Raw genomic sequence first — 20079 nt, 5'->3', positions numbered from 1 at the left:
TAAATTAAATATTGGAGTATCACTGTAATAACGTCAAGTTTTCTGATTAATAATATTAGCTCCCTGATTTCATAGTATGTGAAAGATCTTATTTACTGTTAAATCCAATTTTAGAGAACTAATTCCTCTCAAATTAACGTTCTCTCCTAGTATAAATTCTTGTACAATTATGTATACAATAACAGTGGTTGAAAATTGTTGCTTCACTTCGTAAATATAAATTTTGAATTCTTTTGTGCAATTCATCTGTTCTTACTGAGAATTCTAATAATACGACAACTCATTTGTGTAAGTTTCAGCATATTCGAATTCAATTACTGTACAGTATGTACACGTATGTATAAAAATTCTCAGACTCAAAAGTTATCACCTGGCCAAAAACAAAAAATATCGAATTTTGGATATTTTACGAATGTTTTTCGTAATTCTTAATATGTTATATTACACCTCAATTTGCAATTTACTTACTCGATAAATGTCGTGAAAAATTGTAATATAATTTATAATTCTGTACCTTTAATATGACTACATGATTGAAAGAATCCTGTTACGTAATTTCAAAGCACATTAAAATCATTGCAAGTCCTTCATCCTCGATTTACCCACTATATATGTTGAATTTCTTCAGTTACAACATAACAGATCAAATAAAACGTTTCGTACGAGTTTTATACATAAAAATATGAAGCAAGTACAAGCATTATGTTTTGTACTTCATCTTCTCTTACTGCTTGGTTTTACTACTGGCCTATTTGCTTTACATATTTACATTAGTTAAAACTATGACAAAATTATGTACATTATTCATATCAAACACAATATTTGCATATAAGAAAACAATCCTAATTTTGTATTTTTAATGCATGAATAACTTAGATCGGTTATCGACAAAATGAGTAACCTTAAAAATTTTGATCTCTGAAAATAATGATTCTATTGACGTTTCAATACACTCAGTACAACACTACATGTTAGTGGTAGTATAAATTACCTGGAAAGCTTTTGTTAAGATTTTCCAAAACCATTTCATTTCTAGGTATATCTTTTCTCCATGCAGTCCCTTTTTCGATGGGTCATAATCGAAAACGTAGGTTCAACTCATGTGTCTTCACTACCAGCAGGGCTCTTACTTCAAATTACAAGTAATGATCTACCAAATCATTACCTTGAGTGTCGTGAAATAAGTCTTAAATTTCAGGACAAAAAGTAAAAAGATGAGCGTCTGATGCACTTTGATAGTAAATAACTGTAAATGTCGAATAATCATTGTCAATGACTAGAAGGTGTCACTTTGATGCGACATAACATTGTGCGGTTTAAAAAGATTTATGAGCGTGGTCGGAGTTTCTGCACTGTACCTGCCTCATAATAATTTCTTTACTTATCACTCCTTTCAGTAATTAACTGCATTCCCAAATTAGGTACTGTAATACCTTCACTGCAGAAAAAGCAACAGCAGTCTTCAATAAGTTGGTAGCCAATGGAAAGCAAAAATTTTGCAGCTAAGTAAACTCGCAAATGTGGCCACAGCCTGTTGGGCATTGACGATTACTCTCGAACCATTCATTCATATGAATTACATGTCCCCCATGAGCACAACCTTGACACCATGCATACACACCCCGCACAACCTGAAAGGTATTATTTGAATCATTTGGAATATCTATTGCAGTTAAAACACTGCTTAATGTATGAAGCAGCTATGTTATGATTGATAAAAATCCATAACAAGTTACACTCACTTGATGGCAAACCGAACAGAGAGCATGTCTTGAAGTGTGACATCGATCACAGAGCCAAGCTGATCTCTGGAGAGGTTTGGTACACGTTGTGCAGCACGCATGTATTGTTGTTGATTGCTGATTCAATTGAGACACAGACGGCATCCAGGCTAGCTGTATAATCTATGGATCAATGGATCTATGGAACGTTTGTTCAATCATCGTATTGTCTCTATAAACATTTTTATAATTTTTCACTTACCTGTGTAGCAATTTCCCATAATTTGAATCTACCTAACATATCGATATATTCGAGTAACCAATGCTCTTGAGTTGCTGCCTCGATGTTCAAACTCTTCCTTCGTTCTCCAAGAGCAATTAATATCGACGCTGATGTTTGAACATCCAAAATTGCTGCATGATGTCTCAATGCTTCTTCAATTAGTTGTGTCGGGTCCCAAAATGATGGCTTGGGAACCGCAGTCACTATTAGTTCACAAGGTTGATCCTCCACTGTGACTGATCCTGAGTCATTGTCATTCATATCTGGAGAATGATTGGAAAATTGTTCAGGAGGTGGGGATCTGTCCTGTATTTCGTGTCGCAAAGGGAATGCTTCTTTAGGCAATGTCCAATCATTTTCATGATTCATGAGGTTGTGTATGTAACCAGATGTGTAGTCCATTGTTATTGGTTCTAGTTCACCGTCTCCAAAGAAGAAATCACCCTTTGGTGGACATTTGTGTCCAGCCAAGTATCGCCTGTGACTTTAAAAAATATTCGTATTGGTAAAGTACAAATTCCGAATGAAAATTGTACAGCTATTAATTGAACACTAGAATGTTACACCTGCAAAGTACCTGGGAAGTATGGGGCCAATAAAATTTTGATTCTCAGTCATCTCATCAGTCTCAGTCTCATCATCACCACCACTAATTACACCAGGCGCTTCACCTTGCAGTGATTTCACATCATTTTCATGACCTGAATAGTGGTATTATTAACATTAGTATGCTAGAATAATAAGTAGGTTGAAAAAACCCAATAAGTTGTTCCATGCATTAAGTTCTACATACATGTTTAACAAATTTGCAGTATTTTACCTGATATGGTAATCTCGGCAATTTGGCCATACCTGTATTTGTCTGATCAACTGTTGGTCCAATTGCGATTTGTGCAAGATTCAGAGTGTTGACGGTATCTTCTTTTGAAACATTTGGCGACGATTTCAGCATATTTCCAAGCGGATTTGCATACAGTGTTTTTGTTATACTCCATACTGTACTTATCTACGAAAATTTTTTATTTACGTCTATAGAATGGCGCTCAACTAATGTTTACTGCTTACTTATAATGTTTTGACCTATTACCTAAGTATGAATGGTGGAGGGACATATTTTTTTAGTTATACGCACATCATTTCTGCCTGCTGTAATGGCAACTGCTGCATTATGATCACAAATATCATTAAGTCTACCGCTGAGTAAGTATCCTTCAGCACATTCCCTAAACCACTTAGGTTCTCGCGGTGCAGTTTCCGTGAATCTGTGCATCATACTAGAGGCCATACAGAAGGTGTCATTACTTGCTGGAGATTTCCTATGAACGATAAAATAGTGTAGCGTTAATAAAAATGTCAACTAGTTGCGGCAATTAAGACAAGCACGAGAAGTACCTCATGATGTTAGTCAACTGTTTAACAGTAGTTGGTGCATTCACACTGATTTTGCAAGCATATGCCACATCACCCTTGCAGTTGAGTGCAATACCTTGAGGATTTGCTTTGCTTGCTGGTCTAGTTGCATCTTTAAACACGTGATGATATAATGTACAATCCTAGGATACAAGACTTGTGAATTTTTGCTCTGGAATACTTTCTTCATTCTGACACCAGAAATACTTACCCTGCTTGTTGAAAAAAAGTACTGAGGATCTCCTCTCCAGGCAACACCAGTTGGAACATCTTTATGCTCATTAAAACTAGCAAACGGTATATAAGGTCTTCTGATATCCCAAACATTAATGCTGCAATCTACTACCAAGGCGCAGCTTGCGATGTGATACTTTCTTTGAGGTCGCCATTTTATTCTACCCACAGATGCAATTGTATGGATTGTATATTCACACGTGGGTTTAGCTGATATGTCCCACACCTGAAGTAAAAAAATTTTAATCTCTGTTCTGTATAAGCACTAAAATAATCCCTGTATTATATTCCCATAAGTATCTATACCTTAATTGTTTTATCACGTGAAGCAGTTGCTAGCCACGAGGCTTCAGGGTGCCAATCGCAAGCAAAAATTGGCCCACTGTGTGCTGTGAAATGCTGGAAGCATCGGTCGGGTTTCCTCAAGTCCCATTGCTGAACATGACCATTTTCCGAAACAGCCGCAAATGTGTATTGTTGATGCGGTGAAAACTGCACATCTCGCACAGATTCTGTGTTGCTATAAAAGTGAACAAATAAGCGATTTTACAAGTAAATTGGCAAGAAACAGATTGACTCTTAACTTCATTGCAGTATAAACCTTCGCAACTGCAATTTGGACAGCATTTCCATATGGCTTGCCCTACCTGTAAAATGTTTTCGTAGCCTCCTTAATTCTCAAATCGAAACATTTCATAGTTCCGTCTTGAGAACCAGATATTAACCACATTGGCTCAGTCATGTGAAAACTCACTTTATTTACAGTTCTTTTATGGTCGATAAACACATGTTCCTGTTTTGACCGAGAAGGTCGATTCAGGTTCCATACCACCACAGCGCCGTTAGTGGCTGCAGTTGCCAATATGTGATCTAAGAAAGACAATTAATCATTCTTTTATAGCGTGAATCATGAGGTATGTACATGAAAATTCAGCATCTTAATTAGGAAATGATACCGATGATTAAGGAAACAGAGGATTTTCCAAACCAAGTAGTACTGGACAATTAAATGTATTGTGTATTATTTACCATCGATTAAATTCCAAGCGACATCGTTGCACGAAAAATTCAGATTAAGATTCTTCCCAACTCTCAGATTGCAGACTTCTTCAAACTTATCTTCAAGTAGGGTGAATATTTTGAAAACTAAGAAAGAAAATCGATAATAAATGTTTAATAAAACAGTAAATTGTATGGAAAAATAATAAAACAGCTTAGTCACTTAGAAAGGATTTGAAAAAGGTTGTCTTACCATTGCGTCCAGCGATCACAACTTGAGTATTGTCTTTATTTAGGGCTAAGGCATTTGCCGGTCCCTCCTGCGTAACGAATACCGTTTTTGATGTCATGTTGACAACAGCGGGCTCCAAATTTTATCAATAATTGTCTCGATTGCCTCACGCGGTATCCCCTAATTGAGGTTGGACTATATGACTCTTATCAAACGTCAGTCTAATACCCGATTCTGTGAATTACACATTTTATAAACACGTGGTACGCCTGCCAGAAGTAAGATAGTGAATTATTTGATTGATTGTTTTTATACAATGAAATACGCACTTCATTCGTCATTATGACACACGCTATTTATGCTACAATATAAACGTTATAAATGATTTATGAATTCTCTGTCCCTGATCTTTATGATTTTACGGCGAACACATTTATAGTAATCACACTACTGTCAATGTCATTGAACTAAGGTCAATTTTTGGCGAGTGCGGTATAATGCATCCTCTTTGGTCACGGTGTAAGAATAATTGAATAATGGTATGATGGTTATTTGTCATTATTGTTCCTCAAAAAATGTATTTAAAAAAATGGCCGTGTCATCAACGCCCCGTGATCGTAGACATACATATTGATACTCCGTGATTTCAGTGCCGTGATCCACCGTGATCACACCAATTCGTATAGGCCACCGAGGCGACCCTCGATTTTCCATTCTTCGATGTGTGCGCATTTGGCGATTTTTGACATAACGTGAGGTTAGTAATTCGAAAGTAAAATGGCAAAAGCGCAAGACCAGGAGCTGAAAAAAGCGTTTTCCGAACTACAGCAGAAGATAATTGATACGACACAAAAATTAAAGCTCGCAGACGTACAAATTGATTCGTTAAAACGAACGAAGCAGCATGCCGAGCTTACGGTTAAGGAGGTAACCTCACTTCCTCCAAACACGAAAACCTACGAGAGCGTGGGTCGAATGTTCCTGCTTGACGATATCGCGAGCGTAAAAGAAGGGCTTGAGAAACGGATGAAAACGGCCGACGAGAAGATCAAAACTCTAGAGAACAATAAAGCGTTTTTGGATCGTAGCTTAAAGGATAACGCAAATAACGTCAGAGAAATGGTTCAGCAACGACAAAGCAACGAGTCCTCTGGTTGACCGAGCAGTTTCATGTCTTTACTTGCTTTTACTCTTCGATCGAAGTTGTTCCCTTATTCAAGCAATATCGCATCTATCAGTTGTAACTCTAATTTAACATATTTAATATTTTTGTGCTTTCAATAAATGTAATCCATAAAATAAACCTATTGTGTTTACATATTACCTTCACTCGTTTTATCTTATTTATCTACTGGTTAATGTAGAGACATCAGTTATTTGTCTCGGAGTCATTGGATAGCAACCATTGTGCCAGGTAGGCTTACTGTAACCAGGCTTCATTTCTCTAATTTTACAAATTTTGAATTTACGAATTTGTATTAAAGTCTTATTTTTATCGTGACTAAATGTGAGAATGATCAGTAAAATATTCTTATAAATACTAAGACATGTGGGATAATTGATTTGAGAACTTCATTTTACAATTATCATTAATTTATTCCAGTGACAGGAATGTTACATACAACAGACTGTCTTCCTTACAGCTAATTTTTTTTTTTTTTTTTTCCTTTCTAAATTTAATCCACTTATTATCTTAAACTGATTCCGTGAACCTCATCAACTACACTTAAAAATCTACATGTGCCAAAACTTGGCGCTTCAGCTGATTCATTGTATTTAAAAAAGAAATAATGTCACGAAACCTTTGTTCTTTCTTTCATTCTTCTTTTTTTACTCCTCAAAGAGTAAAAAAGATTACAATTTTATAGATGGGCAATTTCTTTTTAAATTTTCTCTAGTATTAATCACTTTTCGTTTGTATGCAGTTATTCGTTAATTGCGTAATATTATATCACATGTCTTACTGGAATAACACAGGGAACAAGATTGGCCTTGCAATTGCTCACAATTATTTATATTGCTATTGAGTATTTCCAAATGGATGGAAATTTGATGAAACCTAAATATGATAAAAAAAAAAAACAAGTAGTGAAACCTGAATAATCAACTCCAATCTGCAGATTTATTTCAAGTTCCAAATGAAATAAGTCAAGTAAACAAAAAAAATCGAAGGCGAGCCCTGAAATTTGTACATATATATCTAGTCGACTTATGAAGTTCCACTTGAGAAACATTGTACTAGTGACGAATTACCATAGCAGATGAAGCTTAAAACAAGATTTATCAAATGGAATCAAGAATTTGCACTACCTTTTTGAAGGATGAACGTCCCCTGCGTTACAGTAATGTGGTAGACAACAAGAGTTCTCTCAAGCGTAGCGTTTCATGCCTCTCATATTTTAATGTAACAACGCTGTACAGCATATTCATGCGATGTGACTTTAATAAACCATTATTAAATGTAGAATTGTTTGCATCAATATAACTGTAAAATGTATTGTTGTATCTGAGGGAAGTCGTTTGTTATGATATTTCGCAATAAATAATACAAAAATTTGAATTCCTTCGAATGAAATATAACAATCTATGATCATATTTAAAAGTAAAACTGAATTTGTTGAAATCATTCATATTAAAATACATTGGCATGTTTATGAATCATCCAGTGATTTTAAACGTGGTATTTCTTAAGTCAGTACATTCCACTGAATTTGGCATAATGATGCTGAATTACAAATAAAGCTAAATATGTACTTCCACTTTTGAATTTCTACGCATCTAATGTATGCGTTTTATCAATTATCTTACGTCATTAAAAAACATGATGCATAGTTAATGTTTGACGTTAAATGTACACATAATAAATACAGGGGGAGTGAATTTATTATTAAGTATTAGGTTAAGTGCTTAGATCTTACCTTAGCTAATGAAAATTTAGCTAAAAGTTGTGATTTACGAAAAATATGATTACAACGCAAATGATTTAGTCAGGAGTTTTGTCCACATCTTATAAGATGCACTGGATTGAGCCACCATCAATTGGGCTAAGTGTTCAAGCTGAAAAACAATAAACTTATTCAACAAAAGAACTGACTTGAAAGATGTAACTCTATTTAAAAAATTCAGTACATGTGAGTTACAAGTGAAGTAGTATAACACTAGTTTATACCTGTAAAACCTTGAGGCGGTTGCCCAGGAACCGAATACTGTGGCCTAAAGTTTCCAAAATTTGCTGCACCTGCAAATGTGGCAGGTAACTGCCCGCCCGAAAATCCGGCAGGGAATTGTTGAGCTAAAAGAGCTGCTTGACCTGACTGGTTACTGTTTCCACCTGGTGCAGTTGCCGCCAGTCGACTCAAGATGGATCTTTCTGACATTTGAAGCCGCTGTGCAACCGGAGGAATTCTTGCCAATGTTGCCGGCAAACGGCTCACATCAGATTTCATATCTGACAAAAGTTCTTCAAGCTGGTTTAATACCTATAATTAGAAAACGCGTGTTGATGTCACAGAAAAACATTTAATAATCGTATATTAAGGTCAAGAATTGTACAATATTTCAAACAATGAAATACCTTGTGGAGAACAGCGTTGGCTGGCTTGTTGCCAGCCAGGCTCTCCTTGCTCAAATGTTGGTGCGATTCAGCAAGACATTCAACCTCTGCAAAGCGTGCATTGAGACTCATTGCAGGGTGGTTGGGATCTTGTGTCAAATTCAGGTAAGCTGCTCTTCTGAGCTGTTCTTCTATGACAAGAGCTTGTTCTAACAGCTTGAAACGTCGTGCCAAAAATTTATTCTTTATTTCCAAGAAATTGCCTTTACCTACATCCATCTTGAATGGTTCATTGATAATAGCAAACCTAGGTGTTAAGAAATTAAACGTTTAATATTCAAATTTTGCTGACATTGGAAAAACCTTGAAATGACGAAAACCAATTTGGAACTGTAAATATACCTGATATCATTCTGAATATCTTGCCAGCGGCCATAGCCGTGGGTCACAATACCAGCAAGTAACCAGTAATCGTGTCGACGATGCCAAATTTCGTATTCACGCCCTGGAACTGCAGCTTTCTCTTCATTCAACCACAGAGTATGTAATTCGGTGAAGCCACCGTCAGCAATATTAAACATGAATTTGCGCTTTGGTTTTGTTGTCTCCGAATCCGAATCTTTCGTTTCTTTGTCTTTACTATCCTTGTCCTGTAGAGAAAGAATAAATTGAAAGTCACAACTTAGGAATTTTGGAACAAAGGTTTGAAATACACCCTAGTTTTGGTGGAACATACCTCTTTTTTATCTCCCTCTTCGTCATCATCTTTGACAATTACAACATCTTCTTCAGATTCAGGTTTCGGTTTGACTTCAGAATATTCAGACTTTTCGTCAATTTTGAGTGCTGGTTTCTCCTCTGACCTAATTTCCGTCTTTTCCTTAGCTTTGTCAGATTTTTCGACTTCTCCGTCCTCTGTTTTAACCTCCTCTTTTTCTTTTTCCTTTTCTTTATCTTTGTTGAGCTCATCATCTTCCTTAGTCTCGTTTTGCTCTTCTTTTATTTCTTGCATATCCGTGGTCTACAAACACAGAAAAGTATTTCGATACATCTTCGTTGTTAATAATTTTACATACGCAAGCCGCGGGAAATAACACAGACGCAATTTCCTTACCTCCTTATCTTTATCCTTGGTATCCTCCTTTGGATCTTTAGACTCAAGTGCATCCACAGTAGGTTTAACAACAGGATCAATAGAAGTATTCACAGGTGTTGGTGTGGCAGCAGGACTGGGGCTCGGGGCATTCGATGTAGCAGGTGTCGCACTAGTACTACTTGTACCAGTGGCTCCGCTATCTCCAGCTCCTTCTGCTTTTACAGGTTCAACAGGCTCAACAGGCTTACGAATCATCTCTGGCATCGAATAATAACCATTGATGTGCTCAAATTCCTGAACCTATGGTAACAATTACAGTTGCATAATCATTCACATTAACGTTATTATGTAAGCAAAACTATTGGAAAGTAAATGATCAATGGCAGCTTATCCATGATTGCTCAAAATGACACACATAGTGCCTTAATTAACAATTAAAAAAAGACCCACCTTTTTTCGGATCAGTGACATAACACCGATCCTGGTTAGAACATGTTGTCGGCTGAGTCCTTCCCTTGGAACTCCATCCGCAAAAGTTTCTGCATTGTCAGCTCCAGGTTCGCACAGATGTCGCATAAACAATGAGACGTATGCTTTGAAGTTCTTCTCGGATTTGCCCCGCAGGTCTCGCACCAACCTACAGATAAATGCAGTACCGACTACAATTCTAGCTCTCGATTTATGAATTTGTTCAAAATGTGATATGTTATGTCGCTGTTATTTACTATTCACTGTATATAAATCATTATGTAGTAAAGTTTTAGTTGTGCAACTAACCACTGCGAATTGAAGGCATCCTGTGGTGGCATCCCATACCTCATAATTGCATTAAGGAATGCTTTACGTTGTCTGGCATTGAAACCAAGAACCTAAAACAAACAAAAGTCTTATATCCCTGAATTACTTTCATGGGAACTCACACTTCTGAAATCACCGAGGATAGTTTGATCAAACAATAAAACCAAACTATGAATTTTAAATTCAAACTTAGATAGATGAAATATTATCTAGCAAAACAAACCTCAATGTTTCCATTAACTCGCGCCAAGAGCGGTGGTAGAGGTCGATCTTTTTCATCACGTCTCTCCAAGCGACGTCTACTTCTCCGTGACAAAAGATCTCCATCACCTTTTTCATCAAAATCGTCATCCTCCTTGTCATCGTCACTAGGAGCACTAAAGTCGCTATTGTAATCTGATAAATTCTCCTGCCATGGTTGGTCATCTCTTGTACCTTGGTCGCCAGTCACCCCACCGTCATTGTAATTTACTTGTTTTCTCACACGCTTGCCTGGATCGGAATGATGTAAGGACATTAATTTGAAAATCCATAGTCGCAATCGCAAAGTACGAATATGTTATCTGAAAATTATACCTTTGCCAAGTGTCCTTGCAATGTCTTCTTGTTGTTGCTCATAGTGATGTCTTAGTAGTTTAATCCAATAAGCTGGGTCGGTGTTCTCAGCTTCTTGTTTGATAATTTCAGTGTCAGCTTCTTCTTCGATTTCACCTTCCTTGGTTACATATGATGCAACCTTGAAGGAGCTCAAATACTCATTTGCCCAGTTCTCTTTCTGCTCAATTCCTTCTTTACTCCTATCAAGCAGCTCAGCGACAGCTTTGTCATCATAATGAATAGCCTCATCTTCTTTACCTTCTTCTTCTTTGAACAACTCTTCCGTACCTAAATGTAAAGAAAGAATAACCATCAAGCTCTGAAAAGAATCCAAGACTCTTCACTTAACATTGTACGAAATAATTAGAACGAGATTTCAATCTTACTTACCAAAGCGCAGAATATCATCCAATTCTTGTTTACTAAAATTGGCACCCTTGCCACCCATGCCAGGTCGCACAACCAAGTGAGTGAGCATCATTTTACGTTTAGCTACTTGTGTAACTCTTTCTTCAACAGAATTACGGGTCACAAATCTGTATATCATCACTTTATTCGCCTGACCAATTCTATGGGCTCTGCTGAATGCTTGAATATCATTATGCGGATTCCAATCAGAATCATAGATGATCACAGTATCAGCTGTGGCTAAATTAATACCAAGACCACCAGCTCGTGTGGATAGCAAAAATACAAATTGTTGTGCCCCTACAGAAACGAAAACACGGTAACATTGAACAATTGTCATAATGCTCCAAAATAACGCAAATCCCAATTAAAAACAGTGATAACTGAGGTTATGCATAAAATATCCAAATAAATTACCCGGAGCGTTGAACCTGTCGATGGCTTCTTGTCTCTGAGTACCAGTAATGTTTCCATCAATCCTCTCATACTTGTATCCTTCTCCCTCTAAATAGTCTTCAAGAATATCCAACATTTTTGTCATTTGAGAGAAAATCAGTACTCTGTGTCCACCATCTCTCAATCTTTTAAGCATTTTGCTTAGTAAAACAAGTTTTCCAGCAGCTTTGATTAAGGCTGATGATTCATAATTGCCATTTGGACCAGTCGGAGCCTCTTGAGATGCAGCAGGAAATAAGTAAGGATGATTACAGCACTTTTTCAGATCCATCATGATATTTAGCAAAGAAACTTGTTGTCCTCCGCCCTTAGGATTCAACGCTTCGAAATTTCGCGTTAAGATGTACTTGTAATACTTCTTCTGCATGGGTGATAATTCAACACGGACAATGAACTCTGATTTGCTTGGCATATTCTGAAAAATTCATTTTATTCAAGGTATAATATTATAAGCCTATGCAGACTGGTGCCTAATTTATTTTTTTTAAATTGTTAGTCATGTAAAGATGAACTAACCTTAAGGACATCAGCTTTCAATCTTCGAAGCATGTGAGGACCAAGCATCTCATGTAATCTCTTGACCTGTTCCTCTTTAGATATGTCAGCAAATTCATTTTGAAAAGCAGCTAAGTCATTGAATTTATCTCGGCATAAGAAGTTTAATAAATGAAACAGTTCTTCCAAATTATTTTGTAATGGGGTTCCAGTCAGTAGCAGTTTGTAAGCAATGTTGTACGATGCTAGTAATCTGAAGAACTTTGATTGATTAGACTTTAATCTGTGGGCCTCGTCTACCACTAAGACTGCCCAATCAATAGATCCAAGACAAGCTGAATCAATGGAGATTAGTTCATAGCTGGTCAATAAGACATTGAACTTTATTTGTGAACTGCGAATTTTTGAAGCTCGGCCACCACGCACGGCTCCTTCTTCAAATGACAATTCGTTTTCACGTATGACAATTCGACTGTCCTTGTCACCTAAAATGAATTGCAAATTTTTGGTCAAGCAATCCATTATGAAACTTTTTGGACCATTCGGAACAATAATACTCACCAACATAAGTAACGCAATAAAAGTCTGGCGCCCATGTTTCAAATTCACGCTCCCAATTTATGATGGTGGACAATGGGACTGACACAAGAAACGGGCCCTTGCAGTGCCCTTCTTTGTAAAGTGAATATAAAAATGTGATAGTTTGAATTGTTTTTCCCAGACCCATTTCATCAGCCAATATTGTGTCTATTCCTTGGCCCCATGAATACCTCAACCAATTCAAACCCTAAAAATATCGAAATGCATTTAATCAAATATATCCAGCCAATTCCCGTACCTACCAAGAGAGTGAGAAGTAAATAGTGAAATGATGACAATCTTGGTAGTTCGGAGATTCTTAAAGAAATTATCAAATTTTCTTTCTTGTCTATTAATTAGCTCCGGTAATTGAAGTTGGCCAATACACACCTCTAATTGGTAAGGATGTAACTGCATTCCAGTTATATCCAAGTAATCGGGTTGACGTTCATATTTCTTTTTCAAGTCAGTTGTCGGCTTTTCTGGCGGAGGAGTATATCTTTTGGGTGTTCTCTCTTCATCATCAATTATCTCACGGGTTTTAGACCTTTTGCCTTTGCCTGATGAGAAAGTAGAACAAAACAGGCATTAAAATAATGATTTGACGTAGATAACTCAGGTGGAAGTAGTAGTAATCTCACCTTTTTTGCCTTTGCGAGAAGTACTTCCATCGCAGCAATTTGCAGCCCTCAAATCAAGGTAATATTCAACAGCCTGCTTCAGACCAGGAATATCAGCGTGCTCGTCTTCCCAAGTAGCTTGGTCATAGCCAAGATCTCGCCATTTTACTAGATAAGTTGCTCTGCCATCTCGTTGCACTCTGTGGTTAATCACTCGATGAACTACCAGCCACTCTGGCCTTACACCATATCGATAGAATCGCTCCTCTAGGTTATATTCATCTCTGTTGGTAGCTCCATCTTGTTGCTGCAGTCGTTTTACACGAGAATCCCCTTCGTCAAGTGGTTCTTCCAATTTTGGTGGCTCATCCATGTCATATTTACGTGTGTAATTTCTATAAACGTTTTATAAAGGATCAGAAAGGTTTATAATAATGACTTCACATTTCATGGTTGACCGATAAATCAGCACGTTGCTTTGCTTTCAATACCTAAACATAAGTGGATGAAAAACGTCCAGTTGTAATTCTGTGATCCAGTCACAATGCCAATGGGACATGTCAGCCCATTTTACAAAGAACTCTCGCATTTTACGCTGTTTGGGAGCGGCTTTACTCGTGGAAGGCTCTTCTGACGGTGTTTCAGGACACTCTGACCAACGCCAAGTTAGGATTTTAGCCACTGTAATAAAAAGTAGGATATAGTTGACATTTTCTATTTCTTAAAAATCAGTGACCTGGGCTCGAAGAATTTCAACACATCCGATTGTGAATACCTTTTCCGTGGACTGGTGGGCAAGAACATCTAGGACACTTCCAATCGCCATCTGGTATTTCGGAAAGGGGTGGATTCAGACAATGCGTATGGTATGCACTAGTGCAGCTGTCGCAGCATAAGAGTTCGCCACCATCCTTGCACACTCTACAAAACTCCATGTGTTCGTCATCATCATCAGCCGCACCTCCTTAGACATGAAATATTTAGATTACACAACGAAACAGATGAATTTTCAACATATGTAAATAGCCAGATAAAATCTGTAAGCCGGATAAAGTAACAAAAGTTAATTTGCGCAATATTCAGTTTTTAACAAATACAGAGCCTTCCAAAGTGGCACATTTCAAGATGTTATCAAATACAAGGCATAAGAGTATTCCTAATGTCCACCTGAAACATATAGTTTTTTTAAACTTATGTCTAATGGGATATTTTACTGGACATGAGTCGGAAAAAAAGATATCTTTCAGATAGACATTAAGTATACTTTTAATTATCATATCTGATGACATGTTGAAATGTGCCTCTTGAGTTATAGCATCGTGATCATGACTCATAAATATTATATGATCAAAGAAAATCAAGTTTGCAATACGAGCAAATTATTATCAATTTGTGTAGCAAAGTTATAAGCTCACGCCTAAAAACGGGAGAGGATGCGGGGGGTAGGGAATTAAAGGAGGTACCTGTAATACCTTCGCCTTCGCAGTGAGGGCAGCTCCACTTGCCCTCAGGAGTCTCTTCCAATTCTGGCTCGAGGCACACCAAATGATACGCTCGGGGACAGGTATCGCACAATATGATTTCACCACCTTGCTGACAGACCTCACAGTAATCTTGGTGGTCAGTCTGCATGAAAGAAAAGAATTCCAAGGTTATTACACTTTCAACTTTGTCGATAATAACCAATGCTCTGATAGTGGCAGTAGAACAACGGTTTCTGGTAGTGGTAAATAATCTGAAATGCAGCAAGTATATAGAATAATAAGAATAAAAAGGAAAGAAAAGAATATAATACAGTTCACCACATGCTCAGTAAATTAGTACAATTATGTTCCATATTTCAGGCTTTTGAACTGCCTACTTTTAGAAATTGGAATTTTTCAATTTCCGATTACGGTGATTTTGTGGTTACAATAAACTAAATTGACATAAACAGAATAAAAATTTTCATGCTGACACGTTCCAAGAACTAAGCAACCTATCATACAATACTACTAAGGCAGAGTCAAGCAACAAAGCAAATGCGTTCGTTGATATTTCGATGAACTTTGAAATCATTTCAAATGAAAATATTCACAATAGTTTTGTTTTTTCGTGTGGTGTAGAGTTATTTACCGAGTCATAATATAACGGTGATTTTAAGATACCTTCAACATAGATTTTTTTTAATCAATATATTTAAAGTCACAGGAATCTGAACAATTCAACAAACAATTGCAACGATTTGGATATTTTTAACTAAAGGAATATAATGAAAAAAATTTCTGAGAGGTACCATTACTACACAAAAAAAAAATGAAGGATGCGTTGAATGATTTGAGCATGAATGACTGACGTGACTTTGAACTGAATTTCATCAAGTTTAGTAGTAGCGAGTAACTCAGCGTCCGATGATGATGATATTAAAGCGCGATTGAAACTGCAATGAACGCATAAGCCATTTGAAGCTTGACACTACCTGGAGACCTTCCTCGCCATCAGGAAATTTAGATGTCGTCTTCGTCTTTTTCTTCTTTTTGGTTTTGTTGCCGATCTTAGTTTTAGCTTTTCTTCTAATCGGCGGGTCTACTGGGACAGCCTCCAGACCACTCTCTTCAGGCCCCTTACTTCTGCCGTCTGCTCCAGGAGGTTCTTCTGCGTCAGCGAGCATCTGTTCAAACTCCATATCCGAATCTCTGTCCGACCCAATGCCACTACCTTCTGCCTCTTCGTCCTGGAACCCACATTTGTTGTAACGTTAGTAAGATTGTTTAATTTTTGTGTCGAGTAGAGGTGACATAAAATGATGCATAAAATTATAACTATAAGTATATGCCTCACCGAACTGCCGCGCTTGCGTTTTCCTAACTTGATTTTGAGAGTAGGAACTTTAGAAGCCTTCTTCCCCTTTTTCGCACGAGAACCTCTAGATTTTCTTCTTCGATCACTGTCATCATCTTCATCTTCATCATCGTCAACATCTTGAATCAGTGTCCCACGATTAACTCTAGAGCTTCTGCTGTCATCATCAATGTTACTAGGTGGAGCATCGGCGTCTGGCTGAGTGTTGGGATTCAATTCAGAAAAGTCTCGCCACTTTGCAGCTACTAACATCATCAGCTTAGACATAGGCACCTGAAAGTAATTGACAATTATTGAAATGGCATCTAAAATCTCAAAACATCGCTTTATGAAAGTATTATGCATTCTGGGAAGTAATTATGAGGGAAAAAGTACCTTGGGGTTTTCTTTGGCTAAAAGAGGCCGGACATGTTGCTGGAAAAGCTTATAAGTCGTAAGATTCTGAAAATCTGCTTCAGAATAATCTATTTGTACATCAGTGAGCCCAAATGTACTACAGACTTCTTCTATCGTTGGCATTCCCGTGTTGGGCTCTTGAGGTTGTACGGCTGATGTATTGTGCCCGGAAGATTTCCGTGAAGATGATTTTCGACTCTTGCGATTTCCAGCATAGTCACTGTCATCTCCTGCAGCTTCTGTAGGTTCAGCTGCAGCAAAATCACTTTCCTGAAGTGATATGAAAGTACTTGATAAGTAAGTGAGCTCTCCTGGCGCTTTATGGCTAGAACTGGTAATCTGGGATCATTAGATTTCATGCTGAAATACTTACGTCTCCGGAGTCAGATTTTTTCTTCTTCTTCTTCTTTTTTCCTTTCTTATCTTCACTACGAGCTTTTCGCTTCTTTCCTTTTTTCTTCTTTCGTTCTTCTGGTTCGTAATCATCATCTTCCTCCTATGCAAATGTAAGATGTATAAAAGTTAGTTACTTGAATTAGATCGGAAAAATTTAACTATCAATTTGCAGCAACATAACAGACATTTGATCAAATATTTAAAATTTTTTTAAATAAAAGCAATGGTTAATGCTTGTTATATTATAACATGAATTGTAAAATTTCATTGGCAGACTATGCATTACCAGTCTCTGAGACTCTTCAGCATCAGATGACCCCTCGGCAACTGGTTGGCCAGTACTTGGTAGAGCAACTCCAGCTTCGTCTGCTTCTTCCTCTCCTACTGGAAGAAAAAAAACTCAGTTGTCTATATGTGTATACATATAATTTATATATCTGATATATTGCTGAATAATCTGAGATATTCATCAAGGCTTCAGTTGATATAGATCCATTAAACGAATTATATCGATTTGTGATCAAATGAAACATGACACACAGGTTTGTGTACAGCAAGCTATCTATAGGCAGACTCATGCATACACAATCTCATCAAGGTTGCCACCTTAGTGTGATATTGGGCCAGAGATAGATAGATGCGGTGAGGGTGAAGAGAAGGGAGCTTGATGGGGGAGGGGGGGAGGTGGTGAAAAACTGGAATGCATCGTTTCCACAGCCAATCTATGCGACTTAGGAGATTTTAATATTTTCATACTACAGCATAGAATTTATTGTTGAATATTGCGAATGACACCTCATATTTTAATACCTCAAGAAATCAATAATAAGAACCGTTTCATTGCTTAATAAGAGGTGAACAGAAATACTCTTTATCCAGGATGATCATATATATTGTATTTCGTTTCGAATAAAATATTCAGTTTGAAAAAAATTATTTGTTAATGTGAATATTGATCATTGCGAATAGGAGTAGAAATTACGATGAATCTCTGCGTATTTGGTCATGTATGCACGATCGACGAAAGGAATCGCGCGTACGTATGCAAACGCATATACATATAACACACACACACGCACGCGCGCGCACACACACACACACACACACATATCGACTGCGTTGATCTTGTTTACATTGCCGGCAATTGACGCTTTCTGGGTAACATTTGCCATTGAGAAATGGTATATTGTAAAAATTTGATGTTGCTAGCAGTGTTTTGGGAAGTTTTATCATTGCAGGTAAAAACAATTGGTGACGAAAAAATTATATTGGCAATATCTAGAGTTGCAATTGCTTTGTTACACACACTTGCGACCGCCATTTTGTATTAAGGGCAAATACTCCGGTAGATCTCTTAACCCCTACTTAAAATACCTAACATTCATTTGGACAGCATTTCAGTTAATGTATACGAATTGATAGTAATATTACTCGTACTAATTTAAACTTAATGTAAAATGAATAAGAGACGCAAGTAAATTAGATTGAATCGGTACAACTTACTTCGCAAATCAAACACATTGTAAAATGAGGTGCACGTTTTTGCACGAAGAATGCTTACGCGATACGAAATATTCTGAAAATTTAGTATACCTTTTCGACCTTTGTACAATTACGCTTCTACAACCGACTAGGTCTTCTTTCTTACAGTTACTCAGGTAGTTTAGGCAGGTATGAAAACTGTGGTCGGTTGGGTGATTATACGACGCCGATGTCCGTACAGTACGGGATTCGAGGAACTCGCGTATTTTCAAAGTTACATTCAAATTCTACTGTAATTTGATACCTCGGTATGTAAATTCCGAATGTTATTTGATGCGATTTAATTAAGACCCACAAGTGTTAGCCTATCGACACGCAATGAAAAACATTTTGAAATATATTTACAATAAGTTTAACCTGTACAAATTTACGAAGATCGGTAGATGATTCAACCGTGTGATAAATGTGAAAGCAATATTATTGAAGCAATGCATAAATATAAGTACCATATTTATTTTTCGATTTACATATATTTTGCAGTGCGAAATGTAAACTTTGTATTGAAACAGACCACCCCGATGATATCTGCAAAGGTTGGTAATCAGAGAAATATTTATCTGGAATATTGAGAGACAAGTAAGAGCTAATAAGTACGTTGATATTGTTAACGTCGAAAATGCAAAAATAATCGAGCTATTATCGAAGAATTTTGACAATTGAAAATTTGGAAGGTTAGCTTGATACTTTTTGAATATAATTATTTTGGTAATAAAATAGGTTGATTTTGACACGAAAAATTGGACCTGGTCGTTATTCATCTGGTAAAAAGATGTAGGAGCCGATTTAGCTCTGAATAAAGTTAAAAATCACGTAAGACAAGTTGACATGGCAGCCATCATATGAAAAGCGCGCGTCCTGCGTGCCTGTGTATAACATTCCGGCAAACTTAACCATTTTTCGACACTCACCGGCGTAGGTTTCGTCCACTTCCTCGTCTGAGGCCATTGTCGTATGTTAATTAACTATTTGAACACTGATCACCCACTGAGAGCGCGAATAATATGCAAATATTCGCGAAAATGCGACATAAACGCAACGTAGATCCGTGCTCGGCGTGCGATCACTTCTCCTCTTTCGCTGCTCGCCGCTTCCCCTCCAGTCTTGGCAACTTTACGGTTCATCCCCTCCACTTTTACTATTTTTATCCCCCACCACTTTTAATTTTTCGGAAAGGAACCCCCCACCACCGATCAACTTTTGACTTGCATAGTAACAATGCATCCTATTGTTCACCATTGTTACATTTACCAAACTTTTATCTTAATTGTTGTACTGCGTATTAAACTTCTAAATTTTTATTTAATAAAGCCCTGTCATACCTTATTGTATAACTCGCCAATCAATCGTGGCGATCCAAATCCAAGCCGTAGCTTCGATGAGTGATGAATTAAAAATTTTCGCAAACATGTTCAGTAACTGTTCT

General features: G+C 37.1%; 3 protein-coding genes across 9 annotated transcripts; 1 reads left to right on the top strand and 2 right to left on the bottom strand.

The window, feature by feature from the left end:
- Positions 1-1051: 1051 nt before the first annotated feature.
- LOC124405656 (GATOR complex protein WDR24) lies at positions 1052-5392 on the bottom strand. The gene is made up of 14 exons (XM_046880740.1): positions 5209-5392; positions 4901-5113; positions 4678-4794; positions 4296-4518; positions 3955-4168; positions 3626-3874; positions 3397-3557; positions 3137-3320; positions 2857-3010; positions 2582-2705; positions 1984-2488; positions 1743-1904; positions 1474-1631; positions 1052-1441 (listed from the first exon to the last, which is right to left on the bottom strand). Exons 2-13 carry the CDS (start codon positions 4995-4997, stop codon positions 1503-1505), a joined length of 2319 nt encoding a protein of 772 aa, XP_046736696.1. The 5' UTR covers positions 4998-5113; positions 5209-5392; the 3' UTR covers positions 1052-1441; positions 1474-1502.
- A 178-nt stretch (positions 5393-5570) lies between these two features.
- Positions 5571-6202, top strand: LOC124405661 (prefoldin subunit 1). The gene has a single exon (XM_046880747.1). The coding sequence runs from the start codon at positions 5657-5659 to the stop codon at positions 6035-6037; it is 381 nt and encodes a 126-aa protein (XP_046736703.1). The 5' UTR covers positions 5571-5656; the 3' UTR covers positions 6038-6202.
- Positions 6203-6470: 268 nt separating this feature from the next.
- On the bottom strand, positions 6471-19752 carry LOC124405174 (chromodomain-helicase-DNA-binding protein Mi-2 homolog). Of its 7 annotated transcripts, none has more exons than XM_046879847.1 (25): positions 19565-19752; positions 17401-17498; positions 17092-17214; positions 16698-16988; positions 16302-16595; positions 15940-16194; positions 14945-15107; positions 14257-14445; positions 13973-14162; positions 13503-13876; positions 13252-13421; positions 12844-13069; positions 12304-12767; positions 11749-12202; positions 11314-11631; positions 10903-11211; positions 10550-10818; positions 10306-10397; positions 9979-10168; positions 9547-9828; positions 9169-9453; positions 8835-9082; positions 8454-8739; positions 8049-8358; positions 6471-7936 (listed from the first exon to the last, which is right to left on the bottom strand). In XM_046879847.1, the coding sequence occupies exons 1-25, from the start codon at positions 19599-19601 to the stop codon at positions 7932-7934; spliced, it is 5922 nt and encodes a 1973-aa protein (XP_046735803.1). In that variant the 5' UTR covers positions 19602-19752; the 3' UTR covers positions 6471-7931. The 7 variants fall into 7 exon arrangements, with proteins under 7 accessions (XP_046735803.1, XP_046735805.1, XP_046735807.1 ...); XM_046879849.1 differs by having other exon boundaries at positions 9979-10165; XM_046879851.1 differs by having other exon boundaries at positions 14954-15107.
- Positions 19753-20079: the final 327 nt, after the last annotated feature.

This window comes from Diprion similis, chromosome 4, assembly GCF_021155765.1.
Source record: "Diprion similis isolate iyDipSimi1 chromosome 4, iyDipSimi1.1, whole genome shotgun sequence".
NCBI lineage: Eukaryota > Metazoa > Arthropoda > Insecta > Hymenoptera > Diprionidae > Diprion > Diprion similis.
This window is presented reverse-complemented; position numbering and strand designations above follow the sequence as displayed.

Excerpts from the sequence above, each read along its gene's own strand:
- LOC124405656 (XM_046880740.1), bottom strand. The coding sequence starts at position 4,997 with ATGACATCAAAAACGGTATTCGTTACGCAGGAGGGACCGGCAAATGCC. Across the intron at positions 4,795-4,900 it reads TGTGATCGCTGGACGCAATG|TTTTCAAAATATTCACCCTA; the intron begins GTAAGACAACCT and ends TTTCTTTCTTAG. Across the intron at positions 2,706-2,856 it reads AGTTGATCAGACAAATACAG|GTCATGAAAATGATGTGAAA; the intron begins GTATGGCCAAAT and ends ACCACTATTCAG.
- LOC124405661 (XM_046880747.1), top strand. The coding sequence starts at position 5,657 with ATGGCAAAAGCGCAAGACCAGGAGCTGAAAAAAGCGTTTTCCGAACTA.
- LOC124405174 (XM_046879847.1), bottom strand. The coding sequence starts at position 19,601 with ATGGCCTCAGACGAGGAAGTGGACGAAACCTACGCCG. Across the intron at positions 17,499-19,564 it reads AGTGGACGAAACCTACGCCG|TAGGAGAGGAAGAAGCAGAC; the intron begins GTGAGTGTCGAA and ends TTTTTCTTCCAG. Across the intron at positions 13,070-13,251 it reads TACATCCTTACCAATTAGAG|GGTTTGAATTGGTTGAGGTA; the intron begins GTGTGTATTGGC and ends CGATATTTTTAG.